The sequence below is a fragment of the Vidua macroura genome, chromosome 3 (assembly GCF_024509145.1).
Source record: "Vidua macroura isolate BioBank_ID:100142 chromosome 3, ASM2450914v1, whole genome shotgun sequence".
In the NCBI taxonomy this organism is placed as follows: domain Eukaryota; kingdom Metazoa; phylum Chordata; class Aves; order Passeriformes; family Viduidae; genus Vidua; species Vidua macroura.
This window is the reverse complement of record NC_071573.1, coordinates 84,711,429-84,723,540: the sequence shown is the minus strand read 5'-3', so window position 1 is coordinate 84,723,540 and position 12,112 is coordinate 84,711,429. Positions and strand designations below refer to the sequence as shown.

The 12,112-nt window shown below is 46.7% G+C and overlaps 1 protein-coding gene across 1 annotated transcript; it reads right to left on the bottom strand.

Annotated features, from left to right (window-relative positions):
- Window positions 1-6,144: 6,144 nt before the first annotated feature.
- Window positions 6,145-10,585, bottom strand: EEF1A1 (eukaryotic translation elongation factor 1 alpha 1). The gene is made up of 8 exons (XM_053974036.1): window positions 10,481-10,585; window positions 9,562-9,752; window positions 8,556-8,735; window positions 8,127-8,423; window positions 7,718-7,868; window positions 7,283-7,539; window positions 6,842-7,076; window positions 6,145-6,546 (listed from the first exon to the last, which is right to left on the bottom strand). The coding sequence occupies exons 2-8, from the start codon at window positions 9,703-9,705 to the stop codon at window positions 6,422-6,424; spliced, it is 1,389 nt and encodes a 462-aa protein (XP_053830011.1). The 5' UTR covers window positions 9,706-9,752; window positions 10,481-10,585; the 3' UTR covers window positions 6,145-6,421.
- Window positions 10,586-12,112: the final 1,527 nt, after the last annotated feature.

Here is a 12,112-nt window from a genome sequence, read left to right as displayed (position 1 = left end):
CCAGGCATTTAGATGGGAGATGGGAGACTGGCTCTGCAATTCCTATTGCATAAAGGACGGAGAAAAAAGGATTGATTCTTGACCTCTTATTTTACTGACAGTCATGCTTTGGGGAAACAAACTGTGCTTTTGTCTCCTTCCTAATCTGCTGTGCAGGTTTAACCCTTCAAGTGTAGCTCTAAGGGAGGAGAGTGATGTGGATCCCCACCAGAGGATCTCTGACTCCATGCTCACCATTGTGTGCTGGCCATGCCTGGTACCTGGGCCTCGACCTCTGTGCCAAGGAATGCAGCACTGGCAAACCTCCTATCCTGAAAGCTGGAGGCTGTGCCTTCTTCACCTCTTTGCAGACCTAAGACTGGATGTTTTGATGGCCTGTGATGTCTCCTTGGGGTGCTCAGCTCTGAGCAGGCACATCCAGAGCCTCAGCTTCCCTATCTGTGCCCCTGCAGAGCGGGTGCCTCCCCGCTGCTGCAGGAGTGGGTCAGCAGAGCCACTCGGGTGCGCTGCAAAGGGCTCCCGGGAGGGGCACGGCTCACCAAAAGCCGGGCTGCGGCAGAGATGCAGGTGGAGAGGGTGAAGGGGGAAGGTGTTCCTGTCTGGCATCAGCCGCAGCTCCCGGCACAAGCCCAGGAGGGACATTTTCGGGCACCGCTGGGGACTGCTAAGCACACGGCGCTCTTGTTCCAAGTGCTGGATGTGGTTAACTGGAGAGCAGGCACGGACCCAGACGGGAAATGAGCTCACTCTGCCTTACAGGGCAGCAAGAAGAGAGGGGAGGTGACAACAGCCTCGTGACCAGTTTCTTCCCTCCCAGCCTACTGTGGTTGAGCTTGAAACTTGCCGTGCATGACCAGGTGGTGGCCTCTGTCACACGGGTACAGGATTTTTGGAGTCACAAGTGGAATGGCTGCTGGCAGTGCTGAGCTGGCACTTCAGAGAGGTTTTGTCCTTGTCCGGCTGCATCTCGGGAGACTTTGGCCAGGGGGCAGGTGACAGGCTTGGCTTGGTGATATTGCCCCATGGTGCTGGCTGGTGGACAGTGCTGGGTGTCGGGCAAGAGCTGGAAGCGGCTGTTCAGGAGCAGAGTGGTCACATCACAGGCACTGACCTCGGTTCTCCTTGGCTGAGCACGTGTGTAGCAGTCTGGGGAACGCGTGCCCAGGAACGAGTCGCAGGAATTTCCCTCACAAGGAAGTGACTGCAGCAGAGCAGAGCCCCCCGTTCAGGGTGGTTTTCCTTCTCCCACTCCCAGGCCACATATATATACCCCTCCTTCCAAAGAATTAGGGTACTGTAATCCATAAAAGTGCTTCAGCAGCAGGCTAGGTGATATTAGTTACTGTTACTAGTAATGTCAGTCAAACAAACTTATAATGACACATTCATCTATTCCTTCCTTTTTTTTCCTCTGGAAAAGGCTATTAAAGGATTTGTTAAACATAGAGACAACTCAACACCAAGAATCCTACTTCTCTTTCTCCAAAATACTCATGTCCTATCAGTAGAACTGCAGCCTAGCTTATAAACTAAATTTTTATAAAATATTATTTAAATATTTATTAATAAGAACTATATATAACAAATAATACAAAAGAAATAATATATATAAATAATATCTTATTATCAAGAACTAACTATTAATTCATTTGTGGGCATTTAATTTTGCTTACTAAGGAATTAGCTTAGAATCCAGCTTCAAAATAGGAACTGCAGATTTTAAGGAGTCTGGCAATGGCAACTATAAAAAGATAATTAGGTACTTTATTAAATTATGTAGATGTAGACATATGTTATATACAATATATATATATATATAGCAAGAAAATGGGCATTTTGCTTAAGATGTGCCCAGGTGGTTGCAGATAAGAGGAACCTGAAACTTCCTTTAAAATTTCAGCCCTACCTGCAATCAACCCCTTCCAGGAGGGGACATTTGTGTTGCCTTTCCATCTCTGTGCAGGTTTAGAATCAACAGCTTTGCCAGCTGTGCTGATCTGTGCAGAATAGGCACCTGGGTGGGGAAACACTGTGGCTCTTCCCTTTGTATTAAATAATCCAGATTTTACTGGGCTGAAAGGGAAAATGTGACTGTGACTGCTGCTGGCAGGGCAGGCAGAGCCCTGAGTTAGGGGTGAGCTGGCTCTGCTAATTTCCATGGAATGCAAAAAAATCAGCATATTAACCCACAGACTAGTGTTTGTGCTGGGTCTGAGCTAGCAGATGCCCTTGCAGGCAGATCCAGGGCTCTGGATTGCTTTGCTGAGAAGAGCCAGGAGACTTAACAAGTACCTCAGCACACACAGGGCAGACCTGTTGCTACTGCATCCTTAAAATCACGCACTTGGCCCATGGGGATTATTCACCAAAGAAAGCTTAGGTGCTTTCCAACTTGTTTTACTTTTGTCAAGGAAGAAATAAGCAAAACCTGCACAAATTGCAGCTCCTTGGCTGACAGCCCGTGTGCACCCCACTGCTGCCCCACCCAGAGGCCAGAGATCTTCATCAGGGTATCCTCAGTACCTCACTCAGCATCTTCCAAGGAAAATACGGGTTCAGATGCCACTGTACCAGTACAGAGAAGCTGGCAGATTTGAATTATGTTGTGTAAATATTTGAAACATTAAAGGATTAAGGAATTACTGGCAGGTAGCCAGGGAAAATAACCTGATTTTTAAAAAAGCAGACAACTATGTAATTGACTTATGATGCAGAAATAATCTGAAGGGACTAAAGAGGACCTGGAAAAGGCTAAAAACCCACAGCTTCTGTACCTTGGAAGCCAATACAGTTTTGGTATCTAGAAGACTTTTCTTCAGCTCTTTTGCACCCCATGTGCCCTCTTCTTTCTCCTGAAGTGAAGTGGTTTCAGGCCTCTCCTTGGTAAGCAGGAGCAGCATTGCAAGAGAAGGGTAATTTTGCCCAGTATTATCATCCATTGTCACAGTTTACGCCTCTGTTTAGCTTATGGTTTGGCTATTATTTAAGATCTGCAGTTTCAGAAAACTAAATTCCTAGACAGCAAGTACTGTTTGGTGCAGTCAGATGACATGAAAAATTTGAGTTATTGAAACTAATAAATTCGAAGGTGTTAATACTGTCAGGAATTTACAACTTGCAGTGAAATGCATGTGAGTTCTTGTAGCAAAAGAGCTCTTGGTGAAGCAGATGCTTTGAGCAGGACCCCAGAAAGTGCTCAGTGTCCCTCAGGGTGCTGTTGGGGAGGCAGCTTATCAGCCCTCCCACTGCATCCTCCATCCCCCAGCCTCCCTCGGGGCACTACATAGACCTAGAACTAATAGAAATTAAAACCAGGTGGGGGGATGTATTCAGACTGAACTTACATCGTTTTTGAACAGATAATCATTTAGCACCAATGAGGAAAAGAATATTCCTGTACAGTACAAAGTTTAATTTGTCTCTACATGGTTGATCTTGACCAAACCTAAAATTCAAAATACGCATTTACAGAAAATAGTTTTTCAAAATTTGTCAATACCTTTCAAAATACACTGAGACAGCTAAATTCAGAATGTGAGTCAGTCTATTTGCTATTTCAGTAAACTAAGTTACTCTGATTATTAGCCTTGTACAAACTGATCTGAGATATAATTAAAATGCCTCTGGGCAGTAGTCTGAGCAAAGTCCATTTTATTCCAGCCTAAACTATCCACCTAGGCAACCAACACTGAGCAAGAAGTTACTGATATCAGCTATGACTGCACTGCTCCATTTCCCCCAATACCTTGCCACATTAACATTTCTGGAATATTTCTGTGTATTTGAAGTCCTCTGGACTACCAATGCCTTCATCAACTAGGAAGGAAACATTCACAAATACAACACTCCAGAGAGTTTTCTGCCTTCAGAGCTGGCTCCATCATCACAGCAGCATGCTGTCATACTTCTGTATGAACACCACCAGCATTGTAGGACAGTAAGGAAAGAGTTAAGGACAGCTGTAAAAGTTGCTTAAAGAAATAAGCAGTCAGAAGACAAATACAGTTCTCAACTAAGAACATTTATTAAAAGTTTGATCGAAGTAGTTTTATTCCCAAATTTTGTTTACAAAATCTAACAATTTCCCCAGGTAGTCAGATTAATAAAAGAACTGAGGTGGCATTACATTAGTGCATAGAAAGCAAATCTGGTCTATAAAAGTTAAAAAGAAAGAAAACCACATGTGTAAAATGTAGGTTTTACGTACATGAAAGCAATTGCTAGCATTGCAGGCAGAGCATTCCCAAGTGTATGGCTGCACACATGAAGTTGTTAGATGCAATACTGTTCTTTAGGGTTTTTTTTCCTGTTGGAAGCAGGACAAGTCCCTCTGCCACAAACTACACAGCTGACTCTTGCCCTGCTCTTCAGCCAGGCCATTTTAACGTGACCCAGCCTCCCAGCAGCTCTATCAAGGCACAGGTGACCTAAGGGCCTCTTGCAATAATAGCACCGCACTGCACTGCTGGGGCACACCTTATTTTCCCTAAGGGACTGAAGGGAGTTGCTTACTACGAGCCCATTTCCAAATTACCATGGAGCATGCAAACCCAGCTGAAGACAACCCTGCAACGTGCACAGCAGCACTCCAGACTGGGTGTTGCATATCCAGGCCACGGCTGGCCAAACCAAACATCCTGCGCCTAACAAAGGAACGCGAAGGAAATCCAGCGAACGCAGTGCTGCGCTGAAGGCAGCCTGGGCAAAGCTGCTTTGCTTTTCATCCAACTCTTGCTGAACCAGTCTGACCAAAGCCTCCTGGAAAATACTTAGCGGTTTAACTGAAACGCATGCTAAGATTTGGCAAGGTACTTCAAGCTTTATTATGGCAACAGTAGGTCTGCCTCCATTTTGAAATTATGTACTTCTTGTTGCCTTGGGGACACTAACAAACCTCCAGAAGCAGAATTTAAGCAGCGGACATTTCTTTACTGAATTACACAGCCTGCTATGAAGCTTTCTAGCGCTTGCTTCCACTGTACCTTCAAGAAGTGTGTAATGCTCCAAGGTTCCACTGCAGTTAAGACACAGAAGGTGAGCAGAAAAGGAGAAAAGATCCAGACAAAGAGCATGAAAATAAGTAACAGCAGTTCAGACCTATTCAAGCAGTACAGGTATGAGTTCCTGCAGAACAAGCACACAGCTGGAGAAGGAAAGGAACACAGAACACAGATAATACAGCCATTACAGGCAGAACAAACACACTGGTGCCATGGAACAAGTCCCTCACAAATACCAATTCTTTTTGACCTATCCTGGGGATGCTGTGGGGAAACCATGTGAAAGGTTAGTAAAACAGTTGCACCATTATGCAAGTCAGTTCTGATTATCCATTAACTGCTTGCCCTCATTTACTAATTTGAAGCAAGGCTTCTACGCCAGAATTCCTAATAATTACAGCCAGCATTCTCATAACCCTGAACACTTAACTTGGGGTTATTTGTCTACTGATTATTAATAATAGTTTGGACTAGATACCCAAGTCCCCTTTAACTGACTGTTTGATCCAAATTTTCACCCTGTTAAAAAAATAGCAGGCACCTCATACCACTGTGCCATTTGGTGCTGGCTACAATGGTGAGTCACTCAGATTGCATCGAAGTGTAATTCTACAAAGAAGCTTCAGATTTGGCTATTCAATGTCTTACTAATTATTAGAAAACATCTATGTAAAAGTGTTTGATTTTTGAAGAGCTACAACATCAGTTTCCCAGAAAAAAAAAAAATCTGGTTCTGCTTTTGACTAGAAAAATCAGTGTACAAAATGTTAGAAACCCAACATTGGATTCTTTCTTTGTAGTATTTTTTAAAGTTAAATGTGTTCACTTCTTCCCTCTCAAGGTAGACTTTTCTTGGTTTACTGAATGCTTCACAAAATGCACAAAAACACTGTAATTGTTACCTGGTATTCGTGCAATCCAATCTATAAAGTTTTTGAAGAAAGCACCAGAACAGTTTTTAAGGCTTAGATCAGTTTAAAAGTAAACGTGTATGAATTTTGTTCTACTCTTCAGAAACAAGTAATTTAATATTTGCTTTGCAACTTCTGAACATATTTAAGAAACAGTAATCCTTTTTTATCCCACCATGACTAGATATAGGTTTTGCCATAAACTTAACATTAACCCAAAGAACACAGAGACGTAGCATTGAACTTCTGTTTTAATGGTCTCAAATTCTGTGACAGATTTTTGGTCAGTTTCCATTTTAAAAAATTTATCGATTTTAAAGACTAATAACTTAAACTGCCACGAAACAAATGGTCCACAAACATTCCTTTCCTTCTGAAGCTTTTACGATGCATTGTAATCATTAACCAGTCTTTTGCTATTAAACTTAAATGGCCAATTGAGACAAACAGTTCTGAGACCGTTCTTCCACCACTGGTTAAGACTGAGGTGGCAGCTGGTGTACAGAATTTTCATTTAGCCTTCTGGGCCTTCTGGGCAGACTTTGTGACCTTGCCAGCTCCTCCAGCCTTCTTGTCAACTGCCTTGATGACACCAACAGCAACCGTCTGCCTCATGTCACGCACGGCAAAACGACCTGAAAGCAAAAACACGTTTCATGACTTTTGTCTAGCTGCCTATCTCACAGCCCCATTTGCACAGTGGCAACACACAGGTTTGGTGTAAATGGTCCAGCGCTGCTCTGGAACCAGACAGGGCAGAGATATAACCCTTCTCTGGAGTTTCTCTCCATGTACCAGTGAAGTCTTGGCTCCAACTTCACAGTTTCAAGTCACAGCTTTCAACAGTGTTTCACAAAACACACTGCATCCCAATACTAGAAACGGGGAAGTGTCTTTTCCAGAGACCCATACTAATGTGAGATGCCTTACCGAGAGGAGGGTAATCAGAGAAGCTCTCAACACACATGGGTTTGCCAGGGATCATATCAACGATGGCAGCATCTCCAGATTTCAGGAATTTGGGGCCATCCTCCAGCTTCTTCCCAGAACGACGATCGATCTTCTCCTTAAGCTCAGCAAATTTGCACGCAATGTGAGCAGTATGGCAATCCAGCACAGGGGCATAGCCAGCACTGATTTGGCCAGGGTGGTTCAGGATAATGACCTAGAAACAAAGAAAACCAAGTCAGAAGGGGTGTGATTTTGAACACTGACATGTTCTTACAAAGCCAAGGACTTAGTAAGATTTGCTTCAATCGAATATTAACTCAAAATACAACTCTACGTTGCTTTATAGCTTACGCTAACAAGACTCTTATTTTGGATTAGAGAGCTACATTCCCAACATCCCTGAACAGCTGGGTAACATACCTGTGCAGTGAAGCCAGCAGCTTCCATGGGAGGGTCATTCTTGCTGTCACCAGCGACATTACCACGGCGAACATCTTTCACAGACACGTTCTTAACATTGAAGCCAACGTTGTCACCAGGCAGAGCTTCGCTCAGGGCTTCATGGTGCATCTCAACAGATTTAACTTCAGTTGTTACATTGACTGGGGCAAATGTAACCACCATGCCCGGCTTCAGAACACCTGTTTCCACACGGCCAACTGGTACAGTACCAATGCCTGCAAAAGCAACAACAGCATTATTCATTGAATATATGCCCTTATGGGGAAAAAAACCCACTTGAGACAAGAATTTTCACTTTTGACTTGGAAAAGCAGCTCTTGGGCAAACGCCTGCATTTCTGACCCATACATGAGCTGCTGCTGGCACATGAGCAGCATTCCAGAGAGCACATACCGCCGATTTTGTAGACATCCTGCAGAGGCAGACGCAGAGGTTTGTCAGTCGGACGAGTTGGTGGCAGGATGCAGTCCAGGGCTTCAAGGAGGGTGGTTCCACTGGCACTGCCATCCTTACGGGTGATCTTCCATCCCTTGAACCAGGGCATCTGTCATGGAAACAAGCCCAGGTTAATCTGACTGACAAATTTCACGGCACAAGGCTGAAAAAGCTCAAGTGGTATCTCTTAGCATTATTTCAATTTACTGCTGCAGAGTAAGAATTTTTGTTAAGTGCTAGGATTTATCTTGGACCTTTGCACTTCCCAAACATAACCATAACAAAACATGTGCATTTTATCATTGCATAATTGGTCTTAACAGTCTTACTAGTTTCACGCCTTAACAGAAATAAATGCCAAACCTACGTTAGAGCTAGGCTCCAGCATGTTGTCACCATTCCAACCAGAAATTGGCACAAAAGCAACAGTGTCTGGGTTGTAGCCAATCTTCTTGATGTAGGTGCTGACTTCTTTGACAATCTCTTCATATCTCTTCTGGCTGTAGGGTGGCTCAGTGGAATCCATCTTGTTGACACCAACAATCAGCTGTTTTACACCCAGGGTGTAGGCCAGAAGGGCATGCTCACGGGTCTGCCCATTCTTGGAAATACCAGCCTCAAACTCACCAACACCAGCAGCAACGATCAGGACAGCACAATCAGCCTTCAAAAAGAAAAAAAAACAAACAACCCTCACTATAATGCTTGCGTGTATGTCAAAGTACTACAGGAACCCCCCTAAGCAACCAAGGAACAACCTTCCTGAACCCCCCCAAATCCTACTTTCTTTACATACCTGAGAAGTTCCAGTAATCATGTTTTTAATGAAATCTCTGTGTCCAGGAGCATCAATGATGGTGACGTAGTATTTGCTTGTTTCAAATTTCCACAGGGAAATATCAATAGTAATACCACGCTCACGTTCAGCCTTCAGCTTGTCCAAGACCCAGGCATATTTGAAGGAACCTTTGCCCATCTACAGTTACAAAAAAAAAAGTTTTTTATTCCCATTAAAAAAGAAGGGGTTCTATATCTGCAACTAGTTCAAAAAGATCACACTGGCTGAAGAGCAAAATCTAGTAATAGTAACTGGCTTAATACTGAAAAACGTTGCTGCTCATAAAATAAGCAACAAGATATGCTTGGCACTACTGGTGAGAGATGCCAACTGTTGAACCTTATTGAACCTGCTGACAGTTCAGACTCCTTGACAGCTTGTTAATTTCACTAATACATCCTTATGATAGAGCTCTTGAGCCTGAGTCCTACTATCAAGTATCCTCTACAATTTCAAGTCCTCCTACTACTTCAATCCTTGCAATAATCAACACTTCCATTTCCACTCCGCTCAACATTTGCCAAGTTTTATCCTATTATGTTCTTATGACCTGTGCTGTTATTACACAGAAAAAGCAGTATCAGTAAAACTCCCAGATTTTTAAATTAAGACTTATATCACCTTCCTTCTATGCAGTTTGAATCTGGCCGTTTAACCTGATTCCAGATGTCACTATTCAGATGTGGCTTTAGATTACCTTCTCTTCACTTGCTTTACACTTCACAATCTGAGTTTCTGCAACTAACACAACGGCAGACTGAACACTTGTTCTACCTCGGGGACAACTGCAACGCAGCTGCCGCCCTGTGGCCACGCAACACTGAGCCACTTGTTCAGCTCCTGGGGTAGAGGCAACCAAACCGCCTCCCCGTGGCCACTGAACGCTTTGCAGCTTCACTTCTCAATTAAGGGTCTGTTCGTTCCTGCAGCCCGGAATTCTGCTGGCTGCTCTGCGCCCACCCACCTCAGCCGCTTCCTTCTCGAACTTCTCGATGGTCCTCTTGTCGATGCCCCCACATTTGTAGATGAGGTGGCCGGTGGTGGTGGACTTGCCAGAATCGACATGGCCGATGACGACGATGTTGATGTGGGTCTTCTCCTTTCCCATTTTGGATGTTAGCTGAGTTCTTTCTTTCGGCAAAAGAGAATCGACACCTGTAAGTTCCCGAGAAAAAAGCTGGTTACGCCTGGGGCCGGGCCTAGGGGCAGCGATGGCGGAGCCACATGCAGGGCGGCCCGGCCGGGATGGCGGCCCCGCCCCGCCGGGGGAGGGGAGAAGCGAGGCGGGCGGGCCGGGGGCCCCTCGGAGCGCCCCTCGCGTCGCCCCCTCCCCGGGCTCGAGTTACCCCGGCGGCGGCGGCCGGGGCGCGGGGCGGCGGCGAGCGGGCCCGGCGGGCAGCGCGGAGGGCGGGGCCGCCCCGCTCCTTTGTGTGACTCACCCCGCCCGGGCCGCCGCGTCCTCCATTTTGTGGCGCTGGCGGCGGGCAGGCAAGGCGAGCGGCCATTTTTTCACTCGTGCCCCGGCCCCCCTGCCCCCCGACGGCTCCCGCCGCCGTTCCCCGACGGTCCCCGCACGGCCCTGCGCCGCCGCCCGCGGGGCGTAAGGGGAGGCTGCCGCGCGCTTTTCTGCCCCGCACCCGCCCGGACACGCCGCTCCCCCCACCTCAGCCCGGACAACGGGGCTGTGCACATGTTAACCGAGGAGGGCGATGCGCCGCCATCCCGCCGCCCCGCGCTCTCCTGCCCGCCCGTCCACCTCGGTTCCCGGTGGCACCCCCGGCCCCTCCCTCCCCCTCCCCTCGGCCCCCTACACGCCCCAGCTCAGCAGTCGCCAGGCCTCCGGGGCGAGCGGACCCCGGCCCGGCCCTGCGGACGCGCCTCACCTGCTCGGCGACGGCGGCAAACCCGGAGCGAAAAAGACCGACGGCGTGAGCGCCGCCCCTTATATAGCCTGGCGGGGGGCGGGGCCTCGGGGACACGTCACCGCTCCCGGCGGCCCCGCGGCCCCGCCCGGGCACGGAGCGCCCCCGCCCCCGCCAGGGCTGTGCGGGACCCCCCGGCCCAGCGGGACCCGGCCCGGCCGCGGGGAGCGGGCCCGGCCCGGCCCTGCCGTGCGCTGAGGGGCTCCGCCGGCAAGGGAGTCGTGTCCCTCTCGCGCTGGGACGGAGGGCGGGCGGGCGGGAAGAAGCGGGGCAGCACCGACCAGCCCCGGCCCCCCTGCAGGGCCCAGCGGCTCGGGCCTGGGCACCGGGGAGCGTCAGGCCTGGCGTCATGGCCGGGCCGGAGGGATGCGGCAGTTGACCGAAGTCCCGGGGGAACAGCCCCCGGCGAGTTAATTGTATTTCGCATTAGGGGCACAAAGGAACGCAATCGGCGAGATTAGAAACGTTCAGCGAGTTTCCCTGACCGGCAAGTAACAAATGTCGGCTAAACAGCACGGAATACGAAACTCCCCCTACCCCAGTACGTTGCAAGTCTCAGAGAATCAAATGTGGAGAAGAAGGGGAAGAGCAGGAATTTTTGGAAGCTTATCACACCGGAATAAGAAGCCATCGTTTGGCTTTAAAAAAAAAGAAAAATCTTTTTCTGTTTTTGTTTTGCCATTAGAGGACAAAAGTTGACTCGTCTTAGGAAACTTGGGCACAAAAAATAAAAATCAAGGCAGACGCAGCATCAGCAAAGGTGCGTCTGAAGTGCAGATGTATCAGCCACAGAGCATTCAGGACATGGGCTCTCTGTGCAAGAAACCCTGACTGCAAGAAGTGCCCCCATAGTGTATTTTCACATGGGAAAACCCGCAGCCCTGGCAAATTATTTTTAGAATCATGGCAATGAGGAGTCACAACATCAGAAATAAAGGCCCTCGTGATTCCAGTGGATTCTTTCTGGTTTAGTCGCCTGTAACTGATATAACAAAACTCATTAAATATTCAACATCTCCTATACCCATTCAAGAGAAATTAAGCTGAGAAGCTGAACTATCTCTGTTATTTTTAAATTACCTGCAAAGCTACGGAGTCCATTTTCTTATTCAGCTACATTAGATGCCTGTCAGAAATAGTTCCTTATCTATAGACAACTGTAATCCATTTCTTGGTATGCTCTTCAGGTTGCAGTTGTACAGCATGGAAACAGCTTCTTGTTCAAAAACAAACGAAAAAGAAAAACATCAGCAAACTAATAATAAAAAAATACCTCGTGCATCTACAAATGCACCCTTCCACTTGACTTTAAGTTTCTCTGAGATAAACCTAGCATCAAATTCATTAGAGAGCACTAAACTTAGTATTTCATGGTTTGATAGGGAAGTGTTTCCATGAGATACAGTATTTTTCCCACATGAAAGATTAAAAAGATGCATTTTGTAAAAAAAAAAAAAAAAAAGATCCAAAATGTCATTAGAGAACATGCTCAGTTTAGAATACACCTTTTACAAAAATAAGCGTAAAGATTAATTTAATTTGTAATTATTTACAAAAATAAGAGTAAAAACCTGAAAAAAATTCACATATTAA

Coding starts and splice junctions, on each gene's coding strand:
- EEF1A1 (XM_053974036.1), bottom strand. CDS start 9,705: ATGGGAAAGGAGAAGACCCACATCAACATCGTCGTCATCGGCCATGTC. Junction 8,736..9,561: donor TCGAGAAGGAAGCGGCTGAG/GTGGGTGGGCGC, acceptor TTGTAACTGTAG/ATGGGCAAAGGTTCCTTCAA. Junction 7,869..8,126: donor TGCTGGAGCCTAGCTCTAAC/GTAGGTTTGGCA, acceptor TTTCCATGACAG/ATGCCCTGGTTCAAGGGATG.